Source organism: Aulostomus chinensis, chromosome 21, assembly GCF_037954235.1.
Source record: "Aulostomus chinensis isolate RoL2024-O1b breed Wild chromosome 21, RoL_Achi_v1.0, whole genome shotgun sequence".
In the NCBI taxonomy this organism is placed as follows: Eukaryota; Metazoa; Chordata; class Actinopteri; order Syngnathiformes; family Aulostomidae; genus Aulostomus; species Aulostomus chinensis.
In genome coordinates, this window is record NC_141340.1 from 19,635,436 (window position 1) to 19,658,794 (window position 23,359).

Genomic DNA, 23,359 nt, shown 5'->3' on the forward strand with positions numbered 1-23,359 from the left:
TGAGCTGCTCCGTCACTCGGGCTCCCCTGGTCCGACGGCGGCAGTGGCGGGCCACCTCCCTGGGCGTGGGTGTCACCCTAGCGTCCCTCCCCTGCTGGGATCGCTTGGCCTCCACCAGGCGAGCCACGTCCCCGCCGTCCCACTCAAACACAGCCAAGGACAAGCGGGCCATGAAGGTGGGGTACAGCTGGTGGCTGTCAGTGGCGATGCCTCTGGTGAAGTGGCGCATGAGGTGCCACACGTCCAGGCGCACCACCAGCTGCTCCCAGCCTGCAAACATGGCCGCCACCTGCAGAAGGAGAGGAAGATGCGTTGGAGGAGGAAAATTTGACACGTGTACGCAGGCACCGACACTCTGTCTCTCTCGCTCTCTCTCTCTCACACACACACACACACACACACACACACACACTTCCACCCCTTACTTTGCAGCGTGTGCCGCCCGTGGTGCAGCAGTCCCGTTCCACGTACAGGACCCGGGGAGGGTCCCGTCCAGCCTCCCTGTACCTCCGCACCAGCCCGTCCGCCATGGGCGCAAGCCCGTCCCCCTCGGCGGCGGTGAGGACAGAGATGAGCACCTGCCCGTGCTCGTTGCCCACACTGGTCACCCACTCGGCAGTCCCAGCGCCTTCCCCCGCAAGCTTCTTGGTCATCTGCGATGGAGGAGAAATGTGAGTAATTCCCTCCTGTCCCCCCCCCCCCCCCCCCCAGTCACCTGTCAGCGCCAGTCAGTCCACACTTGACCAAAAATGTGACAGCTTGCCTTTTTGGTGGAGTCCATCTTTATGATGTCTCCCAAGATGGACGTGACCCTGGCTTTGGTCTCCGTCAGACGAGGGAGGGCTTCTCGTACATAGACGGAGAGGAGCCAGTGGACGGAGGGTGCCGGGTGCATGGGCGGGAGCGACACGCGCCCGGGCTGTTGTTGGAAACCCGGCACCCCGAGCTTGCGCAGCACCGACAGGTACAACATGGACCTGGTCATCCAGTCCCGGCAGTGCTGCTCCTCCAGGTAGGCACCGAGGCGGGATGCCGAGTTGCCCAGGGTGCGCTCCTTGAGCTGCCCGATGACCGCTTTGTCACAGGACAGCCTGTCAAAGGAGGATGGAAGAATTGAATGTCAAACAGGCGTCATCACATGACACCCCGACACCAACAACAAGTGCTATGATCGTAAAACGCTGTCAGTATTCAGGCCTGCATTTCATGCGTTTTCACATGTCCCGAGTGTGTTGTCGTGCCACCGCCGCTTACTTGTAGGTGAAGACGGCCAGGAACATTTCCTGGTGGGGCTGGGCCAGCTGCTCCATGACTCAGGGCACCCAGGCTGCGTACTTCCCTTTTCACGAGCCGTACTCGAGGTATTCAGTGCCCATGAAGTACCAGCCAGTGGCGTCCAGGACTCTCCGCACTGTCCTGTAGAGCCCAGCTCCAACCAGTCGGCGGACGCAGTCGGGGCACACCAGCCTGTATGCCCACAACTTGTAGGGCAGCCAAAGGCAGAAGCGGCTTTGATAGAAGGCGTGGTAGGAGGCGGGGGGCTGCGCGTACAGCAAACGGGGCCCGGGGGGGTGCCACCACATGCGGAGGTCCGGGGTGACGACTGATCTCCCTCTGGCGTCGCACTTGAAGAGGGCCCGGCCCAGCCATTCCTGGTTCTCCTCAGGCAGCGTCTGCCTCCAGCCCTTGGGCAGCAGCTGCGAGCGTCACATTGATCAGTCAGCGGTTATGTCGAGACACCGATCTCTGGCTTTTGAGTTTCAGCTCTTTGACACGCGTGATATACATCTCTGTACCTGTGCACCGGAGGAGGATGGGGCAAGGGTCTCGGGCCGTCCTCCTTCATCCCCCGCGGGCTCGCCAGGGGGAGGGGGGTCCGGAAGAGGGAGGGTTTGGGTGGAGTGACAGCTGGCCCAGTGTCACCAATCTCTGTATATGACACACAAACACACAAGTGTCACACACCAGGACGTGTGTACACACACACAAACACACACACACACACACACACACACACACACACACACACACACCACGAGTCAACATTCACTTACGAGACTCCACTTCCACGGCAGCGGTGAGGAGATCTGTGTCGGAAAACTCAGAGGGGTCAACGGATGTGGCGCCTGTAGTTGCACGTGGAAAAGAATAAGTACACAAGTCAAGTGCGCTCACACGAGCGAAATGTGGATAAACAGGAGGAACTTACTGGATGAGGGCCGCTGTGCCGGCTGGCGGGAGGGGGAGGAGGAGGAGGAGGAGGAGGACAGCGAGGGCGTCCTTGTTGGCGGTCAGGGGTGACTCGCCAGTGTCCCCGCTGTCCCTCTCCTGCAGGTGAGCAACCAGGAGGCTGCTGGCGTAGCCCACGTTGTTGCTCAGGAGCTACCTGAACGTTTGACCCTGGTATTTGCCAAACTGGAGCTCGCTCTCACTGAGCATCAGCTGGAAGCAACCAGGGTCACCTCCGGCCTGGAGCACACGGGTCTTCGCCTCCTCCCTCACCAGGTCGGGCTTCTTGACGTGTTTGACCTGTGCTTGGCCGGTTCGGGTCAGCACTGTCGCCGCAGGCGTAGGAACCAGGGTGAGCTCGATGGATGTTGCTCCGTGAAAACGAAAGGTGGGTTTGAAATCCATTCTGCAAAGAGTCACGCAAAACACCCTCTTTTAGCATGACGCCTGTAGTCAAACGCACGCACACGGGCGGGCGCACACACAACAGAAAATGCACTCTTTGTCACACACAGCGCCTGCCTCATTCATTCATTCATTCAAGTATAATGAGCAATGTATATTCATCAACAGATACAAAAAAAAATAAATATATAAATAAATAAATATGTCGGAACTGTTGGCGTCCATGGTGGCGGAAAAAAGGCCGTACCTCTGTCCAGGTTAAGACACACAAACGGGAGCTACAGGTTCTGACACGACACCGACATAAATATGTGGTGTTCATTGTTTCAAGTAGGACGTTTGCATGGAACCGATATCAAGTCTCATTTTTTCCATTCGTTCGTTCTTCGTTCAAACGTACAGTGCAAAGTGCGCTCGCAGAAGCCGCAAAGCTCCAAACAGTCTCAAGAAATAACAACGCCAAGTAGTTCCTCATTCGGTGTGAAAAAGTGCAAACAGTCGCAAGAAATATCAAGGATAAGACACCCACAAAGTCCGTCATTTGGCGTGGTAAAATTTTTCTAAAGTTTCTGGTCTTTGTAGCGCGAGGAAGGGCGCAGCGAGGCTTACCTCTCGGAGTCGCAGAAGAACAGTGACGGAAAACGCCGAGCGCACCAGGAAAAAGGTAGCCAGATGCCGTCGACCAATCAAATAATCTGCTAGCTTAAGCGAGACGCCTATTGGCTGGCTGCTAAATTGGACTCTTCGTTGGACTGGAGTGCCGAAGAACGCGCAACTCCAAGGATGACACGCAAATTCGTGAAGCGTTCCTCATTTTCTATTTTGCCTGATGGCCTGAGGCGCCATCTTGTGGTAAAATAAAAGCAGTAGACTTCTACCACAGTAGACTTCTCTGATTTCTACCGCTCATTTTGTTTGTAAGATGTATTATTTTATGAATCATTAAAAAAGAACAAACTGGTATAGAATACAAACAACACATCCTTCCTACATCAAGGCCTCATCTCATTCAGTCCACAGTTGTTTGCTTTGCTTGAGGCGCCATCTTGTGGTTAAATAAAAGCACAACAATCCTGGAAAAAAAGAACAAATCAATACAAAAAAAACCCTGCAAATTCAATAATCATGATTTGAATCACAATGCATCAAAGCTAAATGACTAAAAAGCTCTTAGAATTTTTTAACAGCATCCTGAATATAATTGTATAATTTTGTATTGGATCTTTTACTTCTATTAACTTTGTTCTAACGTTTTTGCTTCCTGCTGTTCTAACTTTGCAAAAGCCAATCGGAGGCTTCCCTCCGATTGGAATAATTTTATTGGTCGGCAGGATATAGACAGGGACAGGCTCGGTGGTGCAGTGGTCAGCACTGTCCCTCACAGCGAGAAGGTCCCGGCCCGGGCACGTTTGGAATTTGCATGTTCTCACTGTGCCTGTGTGGGTTCTGTCTTGGTACTCATGCATGTCTGGGTAAGACATCCAAATTGGAACGAGGCTAATTGAATACTTTAAAATGACCGTGTGAGTGTGAATGGTTGTCTGTCTATATCTACTGGAGCTGTCCAGCGCTAGAAATACACTGTAGACATCCCCCTCCATGCAGCAGTAAATGTGCGAGTGCGAGTGCTTGGCGTTGTGTCCGTGTGCGTGTCAGCTGCGCGGGCCAGTAATTCAGCGAATTACTACACCCCCTGCCAGTAGAGGGCTCCATGTAATTACTGCTGCAAAGGAAACCACAGCTGCGTGAAGCCGGCTCGAGGAAGCGGAGCTGTCTCGGAGAAACGGCAAAAAGCAAAGACGTAGCCAAATGCAGCGGGACACGACCAAAACTGTCGCAATTTTTTACTTTCTCTGAGACAAAACAGCTTGAAAAAATGTCAGCGAGCAGCCCCAGCCTAAGGAGCCAGAGCTTGTTACGGCAGAGTGGGCAGACTCGGAGCCGAGTTCCAGCGGGCTAGCTCAACAAGTTACCGCAGAACCAAGTGCCGCAAGCCCAGTGGTGGAGGAGCAAAGAGCTGATGCTCAAAATGAAAATTTGGTGAGTCCGCAGCCTGACGGCCCTCCATCTCCCCCAACTACGAATGAATTGGGACCGGATGATGACCCGGCACTTTTGCCAAAAAAATATCAGTGACAGCGAGCGATGGCTGATAGTGTTGAGAGGACCTGTTCAAATCAAAACTGACTTCCCTAAAAAACACAGACAGTCGGAGGTTCACATGTAGTAACTACTATACATTCATGGAGAGTGGAGGGAAGATCCATACGTCCTGGCTTGTTTGCAGCAAAGCAAAGGACTTAGTTCTCTGCTTTTGTTGCCGGTTGTTTGGAGATGGGAGCATCCGTTCACAGCTGAGTTCCAGTGGTGTTAATAACTGAAACAATCTCCAGGCTGACCTCAAGGGACATGAAAGGTCCCCTGAACACATTAAATGCATGGAAGGCTGGCACACACTGAGAAATCATCTAAACTCTGGCACAGCAATTGACCGTTAAACTCATTAATGCTGAAATTGTTAGGTGGAAGGAAATTCTGCACAGATTACTTGCCATCGTCAACTACCTACCTGAACGTAACCTTGCATTTCGAGGCCACAGAGAAAAATTATACGAGCATAGCAATGCCAATTTCTTTGGTCAAGTGGAGCTTATGGCCAAATTTGACCCAATGATGAAGGAACACCTGAGGAGGATTGAGGAGAAAGAGCTGGCTGAGACATACCTAAGTAAGACAATACAGAACAAATGAATTGGCCTTGTGGCACAGTGCACCACTAAAGCCATAGTGGACAGAGTGAGGAGGGCCAAGCACTACGCAGTCATCATGGACTGCACTCCTGATGTCAGCCACAATGAGCAGCTGTCAGTAGTTTTAAGAATTGTCAACTGTGAGCTGACAAAGGGAGTGTCCATTCATGAGCACTTTGTGGGATTTCTTGTTGCTGAGGACACGGCTGGCAAGGGCCTGCTAAACCTATTTTTAGGACACCTGGAAACTCTGAACCTGGATCTTTGTGACCTCCGTGGCCAGTCCGATGACAACGGCAGCAATATGATGCGCCTCCGGGATTGCGTTCTTCGGCACTCCAGTCCAACGAAGAGTCCAATTGAGCAGCCAGCCAATCGGCGGCTCGCTTTAGCCAGCAGATTATTTGATTGGTCGACGGCATCTGGCTACCTTTTTCATGGTGCGCTCGGCGTTTTCCGTCACTGTTCTTCTGCGACTCTTATGCTGGTGCTCAATGAGAGCGAGCTCCAGTTTGGCAAATACCAGGGGCAGACGTTCAAGTGGCTCCTGAGCAACGACGTGGGCTACGCCAGCAGCCTCCTGGTTGCTCACCTGCAGGAGAGGGACAGCGAGTCGCTCCTGGCCGCAAACAAGGACGCCCTCGCCTCCTACACTCGTCTCTTCCCAGAAACGGCCGCCACCATCGAGAGGCGTAGGATGTGCGAGGGGCACTCCTCGGTGCGAGGCATGGATGGGGCCGTCGTGGGTTTTGGCGCTCACTCCGGGGTGACCCCGCGGGACCTGTACGACTCCCCCCTTGGCAAAAGGAGATCGTAAGTGTTGCTCTCTTGAGGTGCGTCCAGTTCAAGTGACGGGACGGCCAGGCCTTGACTGTTTGTTGTCTCGCTGTCTGCAGTTATGTGCAGTGGGTGAAGAGGCAGAGGGTGAGGCCTGGGTCGTGTATGTATGTGCTTCAGACATACATACTGGGCAGGGATATGGAAGCTGCAGCACCAGCCTCCTCCCACCAGCCGGCACAGTGGCCCTCATCCAGTAAGTTCCTCCGGTTTCTACAAATTTCGCCCGTGTGAGCGCACTTGACTTGTGTACTTATTCTTTTCCATGTGCGACTACAGGCGCCACATCTGTCGCCCCCTCTGAGTCTTCAGCAATCGGGAGGAGGAAGAGGACGAGGAAGACAACAATGAAGACACTCTTGGGGACATGACATCTGCAGACCACATTGTGGCTCTGATGCTGCAGGGCTGAAGATGTAAGCTGCCCATCCAAGATTGTATCGCGAAAGTGTAAGTTTGAAAACCTGAACAATCGCTTGCTCTGTGTGTTGCAGGATATCTTGGGGCCACAAATGCACCTGACTGTGAGTGTGAATGGTTGTGTGTCTCTATGTGTTGGCCCTGTGATGGACTGGTGACCTGTTCAGGGTGAACCCCGCCTCTCGCCCGAAAGCCACTGGGATAGACTCCACCCCCCAGGACCCTTATCAGGAATAAGTGGAAGAAAATGGATGGATGAATGGTTCTCTGATGCCATTTTCTGGACAGAAGTTGTGAATAAATCTACATCACAGGTCATCTGACTCTCCCTTGATTCAACAGGTCTTGATTGATAAAACTGCACCTGTGGTCTAAATCTGCATGACGCTCTTTCAGTATTGTTATATATTAGCTAGGAAAAAGACAAAGACGCCAACAAAAGGGAAGGAGGGAACAGGGACATCATGGAAAAAGACTGGGATCCTGACAGTTGTTGACTACATCAGAATAATGACAGTGAATCGTTGCATTAAACAGATGAAGGAGAGGTCAGGAGGTTGAGTGGAAGTGTTGCTGGATGGCTGAGCCATTTTCCTTGAAGCTTAAACCTTTAAATCTACTCAGTTCATATCTGAGGAAGTACTCTTTCATAACAAATGCAGTATTTCTGTAGTACTCTGTTGTTCCATACCTTTCTCTGTCACTGCAGCTCTCCTCATGAATTCAGAGGAAAAGAACCGTCTAAAGGGCATCACAGACAGAAAATATATGAAAACAATGATGACTACTAGGGATTTAGCATTTAGTTCATTTTTAAAACTTTTTGTAGAAAACAACTGTAAATTAACCAGGAGTTATTGGTGATGTGCTTCACAGTTTCCAAGCACAAACGGCCTCCTGCTTTTTGGACTTACAATTTCCACACAATTTAGACATCAAAAGTCAAATAATGTTTTGGATTTGTTTTGTTTTGTTTTTTTACTGGGAAAAACTTCAAAATTGTGACGATGTGTCTGACTTAGAAATTGCCCCCCCCCCCCCAAATAAAATCAAAAAGTCTCCATCTGGTTACTGCTGTGCCGTGATCTCTGAGCCAATCATGATTGATCTCATCAATAATCCTTAGCAGCCGACCAGTCACACACACAGCCCCCCCCCCCCCACACACACACACACAGCTGAGACATGCAGCAGCTCACATTAACTGCCTCAGTCACACAGCAGACAGACTCCTTTCTATAATAAGATAAGCAGTAGAAAATGGATGGAAGTGATGATTGAACTGATGAACAGGTGATTTGTCCAAAAGTCAACATCAGATTCATCCTGAGGTTCCAGGTAAGAACAGTCAGCTGTGGGCTGACACACATCTTTTCAGGAGCACTTCTATACACCAAACTTACCAAGTTGAATTGTGTCTGTATTCTGAAGGCAGCAGGAGGATAGAGGAGTGAGGACACACACATTTGGCAACTGAGAGCAGCTGTGTGTGGGATTGCCCTAGCAAAGATAAAACCAGCTCCTTCAGGCTGACTATGAAGGTTTACAGTCACACTGACCCAGCTCCAAATACTTTGATATGCAACAGACTGGTTTCTCTTCTGGTAGTTTGTTATCAACTGTTGTCACATTTAGGGATCAATTTAGCTGATAAGATGAAGGCTCCAAAGGACCAGCTGGAGATGCCAGGGATTGAACCCGGGGCCTCATACATGCGAAGCATGCGCTCTACCACTGAGCTACATCCCCTCTGGTAGAGTCACTTTTGAACTGATGCAGCAAACACAAATACAGACACAACACTATTTCCTCATTTTAGGGAAAAAAAGGAACTCGGCCTGTCATCTCAAAGGCTCTGTGATCTCAGTAGTTTCACTGTGATGTCAGCCCACACAGCCTTAGACCACAGAGGCAAGTCAGGCTCCAGGAAGCTGAGGCTGCTCCGTTCTCAGTCCAGTCCAGAGTGAATGTTTCCCTCTCAGAAGCTTCACAATCCAGCCCAGATCCTCTCTGACTTGTAGGAGTCTTTGACCAAGAAATGAAAATTATATTGAACGTCTGCTCATCCTCAGAATGAAGTAAAAGTATTTGTGTTCCTAAAATAATCTACAGATGCGAATATCAATTATTAACATTGATTGACAGCTCTAAACTGACCCATCATCACTATACAGTTGCAAACTGAGAGCTGGAATATTTAGAAATCCACAGATGCTCATAACAACTGGTAGTACAAGTATACAGTAGAGACGACTGTAGAAAGTAGAAGGTCCTCAGAGTACTAGAATAGTTGTATAGTGTTGACTGCTGGAAAATATTCATGATGTTCCTGTGTTTGTGCTGCTTTTCATCATTGAGACAACACACAACAGTCCTCCACAAACATTCACCAGACTGTTTCACTGAGGGTCTCAGGACCCTCATCCACTGTGGCCCAAGCCAGTGTGTCATTCAAGGAAGAAGCAGGTCCTCATCCGCCCCGGTCCACCCGACTGTGTCCCCTGAGACAGAAGACAGCTCACTTCTGGCAGACAAAAAAATTTGAAAAACTTAGAGCTCCGGTCCTTGGTTCCTTCCTCCACTGAGCAGAACAAACACAGAACAGAGAGCAGTTCCTCCTCCAGTTCTCAGAAAGTCTGAGGGCACCAAAAGAAAGGAGGGAAATGCAATCAATGCTGAATTCATTTACATTTCTATTATTTGATCAAAGATAGAACTTAATAAGCTGCCATCAACCTTGATGACCAACTCCTTCACTGTGTAGTTCAAAGTCAGTGGTTTCATCAGAGCTGTGAACTGAGCCTGTGTTCATTCACATATCAGTAACAAGGCAAGGCAATTTTATTTGTATAGCCCGTTTTCACCACCAGTTTGTTTTTCCATGTTTCCCACATTTTGTATTGTAAACTGTTTTCTTGTCTGTAACAACATCTACTGCACGTCTGTCCGTCCTGGTGAGGGATCCTCCTCTGTTGCTCACCCTGAGGTTTCTCAGATTTTTCCCTGTTAAAAGGGTTTTCTATGGAGTTTTTCCTCAGTCAATGTGAGGGTCTAAGGGCAGAGGATGTTGTTATGATGCCATGTGAAGCCCTTTGAGACAAACTGTTTGTGAAAATGGGCTATACAAATAAAATTGCCTTGCCTTGCCTTGCCTTGCCTAAGAGGGGGGGGGGGGGGCGATGAAGGCGGCGGTTGGGGCTCTGGTGCATCTGTGGAAACACAGAGAGACTGCGAGACACCAAGGCCAAACTACAAAGTGCAACAAGTAATGGTAATGACAGTTTCAAAAATGTGCAGGGAGGAGAGGAGGAGAGAGGGGGAGAGGAGAGGAGAGGAGAGGAGGGAAGGGCTCCATGTAACCTGATGTGTCCCCCAGCAGTCTAAGCCTGTAGCAGCATAGCTATCAATGGTTCAGAGCTACCTGAACCAGTCCTAACTGAAGGCTCTGTCATAAAGGAAAGTCTTAAGCCTGGACTTAAACGTAGTCAGAGTGTCTGCCTCTCTGACCCATGGAGAGAGCTGGTTCCATAGTAGAGGAGCCCGGTAACTAAAGGCTCTACCTCCCAGTCTGTTTTTAGAGATACTGGGAATCACTAAAAGACCTGCATTCTGGGAGCGGAGAGCTCTGGTAGGACAGCAGGGACTGAGTTCTTTCAAATAGGATGGGGCTTTATCATTGAGAGCCTTATAAGTCAGCAGAAGGATTTTGAAGTTGATTCTAGATCCTACAGGAAGCCAGTGGAGAGAAGCTAAAGTGGGAGAGATGTGTTCTCTCTTCTTAACTCCCGTCAAAACCCTCGCTGCAGCGTTCTGGACCAGCTGGAGACTCTTTAGAGAGTATTTAGGACATCCTGACAAGAGAGAGTTGCAGTAGTCCAGCCAAGAAGTGATAAATGCATGCACCAGTTTCTCAGCATCACTCTGGGAAAGGATATTCCTAATCTTAGCGATACTTCACAGATGGAAGAAGGCGGTCCTAGTCACATGCTTTCTGTGGGAGCTGAAGGAAAGGTCCTGGTCAAAAATGACCCCAAGGTTCCTTGCAGTTGTACTCGGAGTTAGGGTGATGCCATCTAGAGTAGTGATCCGATTCAAGAGCGTGTCCCTGAGGTGTTTAGGTCCAAACACGATGACCTCAGTTTTATCTGAATTTAGCATTAAGAAGTTAGAAGACATCCAGGATTTAATGTCTTTCAGGCAGTCTTGCAGATTAGTAAACTGGCTTGTGTCGTCTGGCTCCATCGACAAGTAAAGTTGCGTGTCGTCCGCATAACACTGGAAGTTGATCGAGTGCTTCCGTATTATGTCACCTAATGGGAGCATGTAAAGAGTGAAGAGAATCGGTCCTAAAACTGAATCCTGTGGTACACCATATGTAACTCTGCTGTATTCTGAATTGTCATTATTAACATGAACAAACTGAAACCTATCTGATAAATAGGACTTAAACCATTTTAGGGCAGTTCCTTTAATCCCAATGTCATGGTCTAGTCTCTGTAGCAGGATGCTGTGGTCGATGGTGTTAAATGCAGCACTGAGGTCCAAAAGGACAAGCACAGAGACAAGACCTCTGTCTGAAGCTATAAGAAGATCATTAGAGACTCTGACCAGTGCTGTTTCAGTGCTATGGTGTTCCCTGAATCCAGACTGGAAGGCTTCAAAGAGCTCGTTGCTGTGCAGATGTTTATATAGCTGCTCCAGGACAACCTTCTCAAGGATCTTGGAGATGTAGGGGAGGTTGGATATCGGTCTATAGTTGGCTAACACATCTGGGTCAAGAGAAGGTTTTTTAAGTAAAGGGTTGATGACAGCCACCTTAAAGGCCTGTGGCACATAACCTGTGACTAAGGAAAGATTAATTTGATTTAATATAGAAGTGTTGACTAGAGGGAAGGCATCCTTAAGGAGGCTTGTTGGGATGGGATCCAGCAGACAAGTGGCTGACTTGGAGGAAGTGACTGCAGAAGTTAATTCTGACAGGTCAATGGGGGAGAAGCTGTCCAAGTGAGCACCAAGTCTGGGAGGTGCTTCTGTGGGGACTGTAGTCTGTCCTCCATTACTGGCAATCTTTGTTCTAATATTCACAATCTTTTCAGTGAAGAAAGATAGGAAGTCTTCACTGCTGAGAGTTGGGGGGATGCATGGCTCAACAGCTCTATGGTTCTTGGTGAGCCTGCCCACGGTGCTGAAGAGGAATCTGGGGTTGTTCTTATTCTTTTCTATCAGGGACGAGTAGTAAGCGCTTCTAGCATTACGGAGTTCTTTTTTATATATTAATAAACTCTCCTTCCAGGCTTGGTGGACTTCCTCGTGCTGGCTGGAATGTGTCTTCCTTTCCAGTTGTCTGGTCTTCTGTTTTAAGGCACGCAGCTCTGGGCTGTACCAGGGAACTATTCTCTTTTGGTTGATAACCTTCTTCTTCAGGGGAGCTACGGCATCAAGTGTCCCAAGGAGTGCTGCTGCAGTGCTGTCCACAAGATAGTCTACCTGTGAGGGGGTGAAATCAGCATAACTGCCCATTATATTACTACAAGATGTGGCAGCAAGTTCTGCTGGAATAAGCTCCTTAAATCTAGAAACAGCAGTGTCAGATAGACATCTACTGAAGTGGGACTTTTTCCCAGGTAGGATCCATCCATCCATCGTCATCTTCCGCTTATTCCTACACATTAAGGGTCACGGGGGGGCTGGAGCCTATCCCAGCGTCAACGGGCGAGAGGCGGGGTACACCCTGGACAGGTCGCCAGTCCATTGCTGGGCCGACATAGAGAGATGAACAACCATTCACACTCACATTCATAACTACGGTCAATTTAGAGTATTCAATCAGCCTAGTCCCCAATTGCATGTCTTTGGACTGTGGGAGGAAGCCGGAGTACCCGGAGAGAACCCACGCAGACACGGGGAGAACATGCAAACTCCACACAGAAACAACCTTCTTGCTGTGAGGCCACAGTGCTAACCACTGCACCACCGTGCAGCCCCAGGTAGGATATAATTTGTTAAAGTAAATTCAAATGTAATTAAGGAGTGATCAGACAAGACAGGGTTTTGAGGAAGAACTGTGATGAGGTCAGCTTCTATTCCATAAGTGAGTACGAAATCAAGGATGTGATTAAAAGTGTGAGTGGGTTTGTTTACCCTCTGACAGAAGCCAACAGAATCAAGAAGCAACTTAAACGCAGTGGCCAGAGAATCATCATTGACGTCCACATGGATGTTAAAGTCACCCACTATAATGACTTTGTCTGAGTTCAATGCCAAGTTAGACAGAAAGTCAGGGAATTCTTCTAAGAACTCAGAATAAGGTGCAGGAGGACAGTAAACCACAGCAAGTAAGAGTGGTTTCTCTGCTTTCCAGTCTGGGTGGGAAAAGCTGACAGTCTGGGTGGGAAAAGCTGACAGTCATATGAACTGTTAGGTCGAGGGTTAATCACCAAATTTGACTGATAAATTGCAGCTACTCCTCCTCCTCTGCCAGTGGTAAGAGGTACATGGTAGTTAATGTAACCAGGAGGGGAAGATTCATTTAAACTAACATATTCATCTTGCTGCACCCAGGTTTCAGTAAGTGCTAATAAACCAATCTGATAATTTGTAATTAAATCGTTCACTAGGAGAGACTTGGATGCGAGAGATCGAATATTAAGCAAACCACATTTAATAGTTGTATTGGGTTGATTTGCTGGAGCAGTTGTTTTAATTTGAACTAAGTCGCTATAAATTACTCCTCCAGATTTGAGTGTAGCTTTATACAGCCTCGGGGCAGACACAGTTTCTATAGGCTGGGTGGGTGACAACACGAAGGAACCAGCAGAGGGGCGTGTTAAACTGCAGCTCTGCCTGCTGGTCTGAACTCTGGTTGCTTGTCAGGGATTAGTATTGCTAATAAATTGGCCTATGTTCCTAGATAAGAGAGATGCACCATCCAAAGTAGGATGGACGCCATCTCTCCGAATCAGACCAGGCTTTCCCCAGAAGGAGCTCCAATTGTCTATGTAAGCCACGTTGTTATCTAAGCACCACCTAGACATCCAGCGATGGAATGAACGCATGCGGCTAAACATGTCGTCACTCGCTAAACTCGGATGGATGGATGGGTGGATGGATAGATAGATAGATCGATAGATAGATGGATGGATAGATGGATGGATGGATGGATGGATGGATGGATGGATGGATGGATGGATGGATCCAGCACAGGATCTTTCTGGGTGGAGTTTGCATGTTGTCCCCTTGTGTATTACAGGAAGTTTGAGTTTGTAAGTTTGCAGTGGATTTGGGTGGTATTTGCACATAAATATATGTACATTTACTTAATTTATCTTTTTTTAACATTTTCAAAATGAACTTGTTGATAATTAACCAAAACGTATATATATATTGCGCAATTTATGATCAAATATGTTAACATTTATCATAAATCTCCAAATATTACTTGGGGGTCAGACCTCCCACAGAGCAGCACCAGGCTCTCTACTTTACCAGTGAGACAGAGAATCATTCATCCTGAGCAGCCCTTTAATTACTGGGATAAATAATGAATGATCCTATACAGCAGACCCACCGGGCTTTACTTGAGTGGCCCCCGACCAACGGAGAGTTTGGCTGCAGAGGGTCCACAGATGCATTCCACAAGGATAAATGTCAACCAGTGTGACGTACAAACTAAAAGCAGGAAGTTAATTATGAGAATGGTGACTGTTGCCAGGTAAGATTAGGATGTATTTAGGAGTATCAGGGGGTCGCGTGGGTGCCTGTGTTGGACTTTATAAAGTGTCAGTCTGTGTTCTCTGGGACTCAGTAGTAAACCATTGCCTCACCTCATAAAGCCAAAAGTGACGGTAGTTTTCGACACCAGACAGTAGCGCCTCCGCTTGTTCTGCACTGTGTGCACACGCTAACCCTCAAACAGCCACAGTTTGTCGAAATTTTGAAACGCTGACTTCTGTTCTTTAATTTTCTTCTTCTTTTAATTCCACACAGCTGCATTTTTCTCCCAAAGAAATTTCTCTCTGAATTCCATCTTGATTTGATCATCACAGGATGGATTTTGGGCTGGACGTCATCTAACCGGCAGGATTGATTGTGAAAGCCCTTTTCAACACTAGCCTGACCTGAGCCTCTGACCCCCAGCAGGGAGCACTGCACTCTGCCTCCGCATACTTGACAGTCTGACTTAGAACCCATCTGTTAAAACTGCCTTTTATTGAAGTAGTGGTGTTGACCTGCCTCTTAACTTTTTATCAGGATCGCGCAAAAACAACAAGGCCGAATTTCACAAAATCCGACACATACAGGACTTGACAAGACAGCAGAGAGGACTTGAGGTCTCGTCCTGTATGCTGGCTTCACTGCCATGTTAATCTGTGTTGTTGCTGCTATTTTTTATGCATTTCAAGGTGACAATAGTTACCGGTGTTATTGTTAGGATCATCATTGTTGGTGTTCTTGTTTCTTCTATCAAATCCCTCAAAGTATGCTCTCTCTCTTCTCTGTGAAACAGCATCATCTATACGAATGAATGAATGAATGAATGAATATTTTATTTTTGTGTCTGAACATTGGCATGACCCATCCCATATGGGATTATACAGACAAATTAAATCTAACCAAAAAATAAGGTTCACATTCCGGAAAGTCATATTTACAATCACTCTTCCAGATATCAAAAACACATGCACGCACACGCACACGCACACGCACACGCACACACACACACACACACAGCCAGTTATTGTAACCTAGGGACAGAGAGAGGGTCCAGAGGTACAGAGGACACCATTTCATCACCATAGATGGTTCTACATCAAGATAATTCTTCCTCAAAATTTTATACAATTTCAGCTGATATACCTATACCTGGCGTCTGAAACCAGAAACCTGATCACTGTTGTTTGGGAGTCACAGCATCCCCATCCACCAAGAGACACTGATCTGGCGGAGAAGGTCAAAACAAGGTCTTTACTTCTCGAGAACTTTTTATCAGATCAGTCCATTCTTTAAAAAAAAAAATACACACACACACACACACACACACACAGGGCAAAATCATAAATAAGCAGACGAAATGAGCCTTAAGTGTGTAAGTTTTTAAGAGTAGCAACATATTAGCTTTTTTTTTTTCCATTTGTCTCCCTCAGAGTCTCAAACTACAGGACAGGGACATTTCATTTGGAGCTTTTCATCACTTTTTTTTCCTTTTTTGCTGCATTGACCTGTTCACCTCTCACTCCCGACACACAAATGCCACACTTGAACAGTTTATTTTGACACCACAGACCCCGGACAGGTAAACATGTCTTTAGAATTGTGGTGGCATCTCTATTCTGACCGGCCGATGTTTGTTTACCATGTCTGGTGCTGGAACACTCGTGATGTGGCTATCTAGAGTGAAAATGTATGGTTGGAAGCGTTTTCTAACCAGATATATATTCTGTATACATCAATACACCTGCCACCTAGTAAGAATACCACATTTTCTTGTATATCATGTCATTTCCTCTCCCCTTAATTTTCAACCTGAGCTTCAGGCTGTCCTGTGAGTGTGCAGCCAATGTTTTCCATAGTGTGGCTCGTTCTTGCTCTGTGGAAACGTCCAGCACTCAACCTGCCTGACAGCCTTACAAGCTGCAGGAACATCACATCACTCTTTTTTTTTGTGCCAGGTAATACGGTTTGGTAGCCTGTCACAGATTACCATCAGGAGCAGACTTTTTCTGATAAGTCAGTACAGAGAGGTGAAGCAGCACTGTAACTTTGCAGCGGCTCGTGCATCTCTTTTTATGAACTCATTGTTTCAAAGTGTTCGATACATCAGTCATACCCTCTCCCACAGTCTACCTATCTAAAGTGAGGTGATTATTCTATCACTTTCCATTTTATACTTCAATTTTTTTTTTTTGCCTCGAAACAGTAAAGACTTCAAATACGTGCACGAGTCCCGTATTTCCATGATTAGCCCTCATATTCCTGCACAAAAGATCCGTATGGCCCTTGGCTGCAACAATTTGACTGTTCAACACTGAAAAAATTGAGCACAGTTCTCGATAAATATCCCCTCATTGACTCGTGCCGCATTCGCTTCCAGCATAACATTTATTTAATCAGAGGTTGCAAGTCTTGTTAATCCAACAATAGTTTTTGTAAGAGTAGAGACACTGGCAGAAAGGACAAGGGTCACCATCTGTCATGGCATTTCGAGGATCCTCCTGTTTTTCACGGAGCATGTGCTAATTTGTGTCCTACCTCATCCATACCTCTTGATGAAACCCAGCAGGGAGCTGCTGTTGTGCAGTTTCCCAGGTGTACAGGTCAGCATGCATATGTGGCTGCTTGGCAATTAGGAAATGGCCATGTAACCATTTTTTTGTTGTGCGTTTCTGCGACAACAACGAACCAGAGAAGGCACAAGAACCTATTTTTTAGCAATGTCGAAAACACAGTTGCTCTTATTTGTTACATTCGACAATAGCGAATCTAACTGCTGATTTCTGCTCAAAGTGCTGAGAGTTATGTTTGTATGAGAAGATTTTGTCGGCTATACTGTATGTTAAGAAAATACAAATCCTGCAAGTCAGTAATACTGTAATACTACATCGCAGGTGTAGAGGTATGCCTTCAGGATGTGTCCCCGTCATGAGTGTTTTTGACCTTTGACCACCGTATTTATTTTTTTAAGATCATCTTTGAGTCCCAGTGGATGTTTGTGCTATATTTGACACAAAAAAAAATCATCAAGTGACGGTGACCTTTGACCTCTGATAGCGTTTCGGTTCCTCCTTGAATCCCAATGGACATTAGAGCTAAATTTAAAACAAAAAAAAAATACAAGCACCAAGGTGTTTATACAATAAAATATGACATTCAAAAGAATCAGACATAAAGTCCACGCATGTGAGTTGACTTTCACTTTGGACCACCTCATCCTTGTGTCCCAGTGGAACTTTGGCATTCCACAGATGCATGAACAAGGACGTGTCGCTCTTTTACAACCTTTACAGTAAAACACCTTATCAATTCTAAGCCCTCCCTCCTCACAAAACACCCTAATATTTGTGTATGCAGCTGATTGATTTGAACCCTGTGTTTTGAGCATTCATGAAAAAAAATATAAAATGCTGCAGGGAAAAATTGATGACTTCTGTTGGGGTTCAACCACAATGTTCATGCAGGGGGAACAAAACAATTTACCACCACTTTCATGTAGAGAGCTCGGCCCTGAGCGGTGCTGATCATAGGCAAATGCGACATATTTCCTTCTCACACAAGTTAGCGCGTTCGCCAGTAGAAACAGGAAGTGTAAATAACGACATCACAAGTGATTGGATGAAATCGCTTGGCGTGCAGAATTCGCGGGGATTGCCTGAATTTGCGTTAAATGTTAGGCTTGTTGTGAGCCACAATTATACCATCATTTCCTGCAACTTTGAGATGATGGATGCAAACTCTAATGCTGGATATTTCATCAGGTCTTTTCTCACAATCACATGTAGCACCAGAGAATGGGATTCACCAGTATTGCTACTGGTGAATGTGGTGCCTTGCGAGTTTTATTGCTGGACCTACTGGTTGAGATATAAAAATTGTTAGTTATAAAAGTTATAAAGTTTTAACCTGATCAAATTTGTAGATATTGGTAAGTGTGGAAAACCTCAGCCGATGTTGTGGGAGTCAGTAACAGTCGGTACAATGATGAAGGGGAAGCTGCACCCTTTCACGTCAATGCCAAACAGCCAGCAGGACACTGTAGGGAATCGAACCCCATCCCAGTAAACCAGGAGCACCATGACCAGTGTCTGTTTTTGCTTTTTGACACGACATGGAAGGGAAAGCAAAACCTGCAGTAGCAACAGCACATGAGTGGTAGTGTGTTCTATTATGAAGGAGGTGGAAGAAATCAACGAGGGTCATCTTAGAATTGGCCTTGTATGTTTGGGTTTTTTGAAAGCTGCATGTTTGATTGAAATGCTGTTGGACTGCAGGAAACGAAACCTCAACAATACAAAAAAATGATGAAATAAAATGTATTCATCCAATCATCAACAATTTTTATTTATATATATATATATAAAAATTGTTAATAATTAGATGAATACATTTTATTTATATTATATAAATATATATACATGTACACAAACATATACATACTGAAATTATTTTTTTACTTTTTCTTCCAAATTAGTCATACATAATATTTTACAGTTTTAATACAGTGACATCACATTACTTGACTATGCAGAAATAAGAGTGACATGGGCCAGAAATGTTTACATCATCAAGGCGCATGTACAACAAAAGAAGTGAGGAAAAAGAGAGGTACATACGTGCTGCGGCGGTGGAGCTGGCTCCTTTGGCGGCGTCTGTTGAATCAAACTGGAACGGCGTTGCTGAGAACATTCACACAAGTGTTATACTTCAATACATCTTTAAGGCACCAAGAAAATATTTTCGTAAACTATTTTTTTTTTTGAATTCTTGTTAACTTGAGTCAAATGTTTCCAAACTTATTTTTTGTTGGCTGAGTTGCCATCTATAGGTGACTGATTCAACATGACTCCATTCCTGCATCGACAGAAACAGACGGCTGCTACCTGCATGAGATAATAGTGTTTGTGTGTGTGTGTGTGTGTTTGTGGCATGTGCTGCCTTGACGTAAGGAGAGCACAGCGTCATCTGTGGTACAGCTTCAGTCTGAGGACACAAACACACAAAGACCGTGTATGACAAAAGCATTTATGAAGGCATTAAAAACTGAGAGCACGATAAGAAGGCATCAAGTCAACATTAATAACTGACTGTAAAATGAAGGTTTGACTCACCAACCACATATTTTTAACCCCCGTTAACCAAAAATATGCCAAATATGATCCCAGTCTGTTTCTAAATAAGACTTTTTTTTCAAACAGACCAAAAGAAGAACCTTTGATCTCTTTGCTGAATTTCTTTCCAAATGCAACACGTTAACCACCACATTTACAGGTACTTACTCTCATTCTTGAACTACATGAAGTGTGAATACTTGAGTCAAGTATTAGATGCAGGAGTATTTCTGCTCCTGAGTCTCTTCACACTTCACATGAAAACATGTTTGGGAACATCGGTTCTTACCTATAACAATGATTTCGGTGACCCTGTCCATCCTCTTCCGTCTCTTTCGTCCCTACACAAAAACAAGCATGTAAGAAGTTCCATCTGATATCTGCTGAATTTTTACCAGCTTGGTAACGCCATGGAAATGTGTGTGTGGGTGCGATGGAAGGGAGCAGGTTGAACGTACGTAGTTGACACCGCAGGACCACTCAGGGTGCTGCTGGGTGTGGCGCTCTTTCTCCTCTTTGGCCTTTTTATAATACTTGGCCTGCTCCTCCTTTGTCAGTGCTTTCCACTGTTGGAACACGACAAAACACACACACACACACAGTTACAGAATGAACACACACATGCCAACTACCAAAGAGTGCTAAAGCTTGTGGAAGAGTACAAGCACACTTACTCTCTGTCCCAGGACCTTGTTGACTGCAGCGTTGTTCCTGCTCTTGAGTTCTGCCTTCATCTTCTCTCTCTGTTCCACGAGGAACAACATGAAGGCATTTTTGGGTTTTTTAACATAGGGCAGGTCCAGCTGCTTCTTAGCCTTCCTCTTTCTATAGAAATACAGAATCAAGCTGTTCATTTGAGAATTAAATATTTGTTTTTCTTCAAACAAATGTCATCAAGGCAGAATACAAGACAACACTGCTAAACTGGTTCTTGTTTCCTGAGTATTACTGAAGTACTTTTTGTCAAATCTGAGTCTGAACTTACTTGGTTTTAGGAGCGCTGGCAGCTTTGGTCTGAGGACACAAACACACAAAGATGCTACATGAGCAAAACATAAAAGACGCTATCACAATAAACATGGAACATGAGAAGAAAGCATAAAAAGAACATCAATAATTATGGTGTGTGTGTGTGTGTGTCTGTGTGTGTGTCTTACCAGATGTGAAGAATCTGCCTGGTTGCCTTCACCCAGGGAGTTGGTGGGCCACTGATAGGGCAGGAACTGTGGGAGAGGGGGAGGGGGAATTTAGCCAGGCTACACACACACAAACAATGCACCATGTTATAATTTAAAATTCATCTTCCGTCACAATCAACACACTTACCTGAACTTGGCCGCTGAGGGGATGTGGCAGCATAACATATGGATACATTGGTGGTCCATACATGAAGGGTGGAGCCATCACTGGACCGGGGAAGTGGTAGTTTTGGTAAAGTAGGTTGTTGCCACAGTAACAACCAGAACCACCATTGGTTTGATTCCCATCGACTGGACCTTCTGCTGGCTGAGGGTTGGTGTCAACACCCACTGGAGCAGGTTCGGGAGGTCCAGGGGGGGATGCAGGTGGAGGATCCGGGACATACGCAATGATGTCCCTGAGAGTGGATTCGATGTCCTCCCACTCAAGTCCACCAAATAATCCTGCTGAGTCAGCACTGCTGTTGTCCATGTTGGTACGATCAAAGATGTTTGAGGGTTCCTGTCAAACGCATTCACAGGAAGATGGTTTGATTAATGGGAAACATCATAATAGAACTCTAAACTATAAGAAAATATTAACTATTTCACTTTTCTACATTTAAAGGACATCTTTGTGTTTGAGCTTTAAAAAAACCAAATTACTGAAGGAACTGCAACCATAAGATTCAAATCACAACAAGGCTTCTTCTGTAACAGCAATTAAAAACTATTCCAACCACAACGTGTGTGTGTGTGTGTATATATATATATATATATATATATATATAGATATATATATATATACACACATATATATATATACACATACATATATATATACACATATATATATATATTAATGTACACGTATATACTAGGAGGGCAACGAAATAGTCAACAAACGAAACGATACTAAATAAGAGACAGGGCTCACGAAACAAAATAAAGATTAAAGAAAATCAAAAATCAGAAATGCAAAAATCAGATATTCTTTATTTTCTTCCTCAATATGCAGACATACAAGTTCTTGCTGTGTCAGTACAAAATTTAATGCTCCTTACTTTGAAAAACAAAGTGTTTGTATTTTTTCTCTTGTTTAGACTACAATGCAAATACAAACGTATTCAATTAAAAAAGTGCTTTGTTGTTGTAAACACTGACGACAACTACCTTCTTAAACGAAAAGGAAAACTAATATTCAATAACCCTCAGGGCTGCAGCCTCGTCTAGATCTGGAATGTCTGACCTCAGTGAGCTGGAATATTTAGCCTTCAACAGGTGCTTCTTATCCTTCCATCATGCTAGCAGCGCTCGCCGCAGTCTACGGTGTTGTGGACCACCATTGTTTGCACACGGCTTTTGTTTAATCCACCATCGTCTCTCCGTTGCCTTGTCTTTTACATGGGAAGCCAAAACAAGTCCACACAACCGGTTTGTTTGACGAAGGAGCGTCCGCTACTTGTTAGACCTCGTCTCCCTCCATTTTGTAAATAATGGTTTCGCTGTTTCTTCTTCTTCTTGTCATTTGTGTGTTCAGTAGGTGAGAGGGTCCAAATCATCAGGGGTGGTGGCGCGGCGCAGCTTCGCATTGTTGTTTTTTTAATGATTTAAACGGATTTTTATTTCGTTCGTCTTTGAATTTTATGTCTTCATTTTTATTTAATTTGTATATATATATACACACACACACACACACACACACACACACACACACACACACACAGTGTCCACCCGTGTATGTAAGTCACAATTTAAATCATGTATGTAGGCTAATTTATGTACCATTCATATGGAAATGACGCCTATAATTGCTTGGAGTGTACAGTTAAACTACTCAGCACATGCTTTTAGGGCAAATTTCCATTCATTCACATCAGAAAAGATTGCAAATTAGTTGTCAAATTCACATTTTTGTACAATTGTCTTTTTGTTTTCTGCTTTCTCCCATTCCTGCCGCTTTATATTTATAATTTATTACATCCCTTAACTGAGTTAGAACAAAAACATCATTAATTGATCAAATGTGATCCATTGTTATAAATTCAACTTCCCAACTTGTGGCTGACAACAATCGAATAGTAGTTCGTTGTAATTCACAAATACTTGAGTCAACACTTTTTACAGACTGAGACGCCTTTCTTCTAGCTAAATATTTATTTGAATTTACAGCATATTATTAAAGAAAAGTCCTACTGAGTGTTAATATTTGATTTCAGGACTTACCAACAGTGTTTGTCCTCCTAGCCGGGTGTCGGGATGTAGTTTCAGGAGGTTTCTCTCTGTTGGGACGCTCAGTGGGTAACCTTTGCGTCTCAGATGAACCGAGAGCCACGTGATTTAACGGTTGGAAGATTTTAGACATATATACATTTCGATCACCGACGTATCTTGACGTCATTTACTGTAATTAAAAAATGCGCGTAGCAACCGTGACGTCACACATTGGGTTACTTCCTCCCTTCTTGTTTCATTGATTGCTGGCTATCGTTAAACCTACAGACGCTTCACTGCCACCTACTGGACTGGAGTGTGAACGAGTAAATTGGCGGGAAGAAAACAACAGAGAGTATTTGGCCTAAAAATCCACCGTCCATCGTCGTCTTCCGCTTATTCCTTACTAGTAAGGGTCGCGGGGGGGCTGGAGCCTATCCCAGCATCTACAGGCGAGAGGCAGGGTTCACCCTGGAGAGGTCGCCAGTCCATCGCAGGGCCAACA

The 23,359-nt window shown here is 45.5% G+C and overlaps 1 protein-coding gene, 1 long non-coding RNA gene and 1 other non-coding gene across 3 annotated transcripts; all 3 read right to left on the reverse strand.

The window, feature by feature from the left end:
* Positions 1-1,899: 1,899 nt before the first annotated feature.
* On the reverse strand, positions 1,900-2,266 carry LOC147241982 (uncharacterized). The gene is made up of 3 exons (XR_015111087.1): positions 2,210-2,266; positions 2,055-2,126; positions 1,900-1,929 (listed from the first exon to the last, which is right to left on the reverse strand). It is a non-coding gene; the product is annotated as an uncharacterized LOC147241982 (long non-coding RNA).
* A 6,052-nt stretch (positions 2,267-8,318) lies between these two features.
* On the reverse strand, positions 8,319-8,390 carry trnaa-cgc (transfer RNA alanine (anticodon CGC)). Its single transcript has one exon. It is a non-coding gene; the product is annotated as a tRNA-Ala (tRNA).
* A 10,505-nt stretch (positions 8,391-18,895) lies between these two features.
* On the reverse strand, positions 18,896-22,953 carry LOC147241984 (transcription factor 7-like). Its single transcript, XM_086191627.1, has 8 exons — positions 22,867-22,953; positions 20,789-21,163; positions 20,620-20,685; positions 20,448-20,476; positions 20,137-20,287; positions 19,921-20,028; positions 19,752-19,803; positions 18,896-19,334 (listed from the first exon to the last, which is right to left on the reverse strand). Exons 2-8 carry the CDS (start codon positions 21,131-21,133, stop codon positions 19,330-19,332), a joined length of 756 nt encoding a protein of 251 aa, XP_086047753.1. The 5' UTR covers positions 21,134-21,163; positions 22,867-22,953; the 3' UTR covers positions 18,896-19,329.
* Between the last annotated feature and the right edge of the window lie 406 nt (positions 22,954-23,359).

What these genes read in the sequence shown, in the direction of transcription:
- LOC147241984 (XM_086191627.1), bottom strand. Translation starts at nt 21,133, where the DNA reads ATGGACAACAGCAGTGCTGACTCAGCAGGATTATTTGGTGGACTTGAG. An exon ending in CCCTCAGCGGCCAAGTTCAG is followed by an intron (nt 20,686 to 20,788) that starts GTAAGTGTGTTG and finishes CCTCTCCCACAG; the next exon opens with TTCCTGCCCTATCAGTGGCC. An exon ending in GGTCCTGCGGTGTCAACTAC is followed by an intron (nt 19,804 to 19,920) that starts GTACGTTCAACC and finishes GTTTTTGTGTAG; the next exon opens with GGACGAAAGAGACGGAAGAG.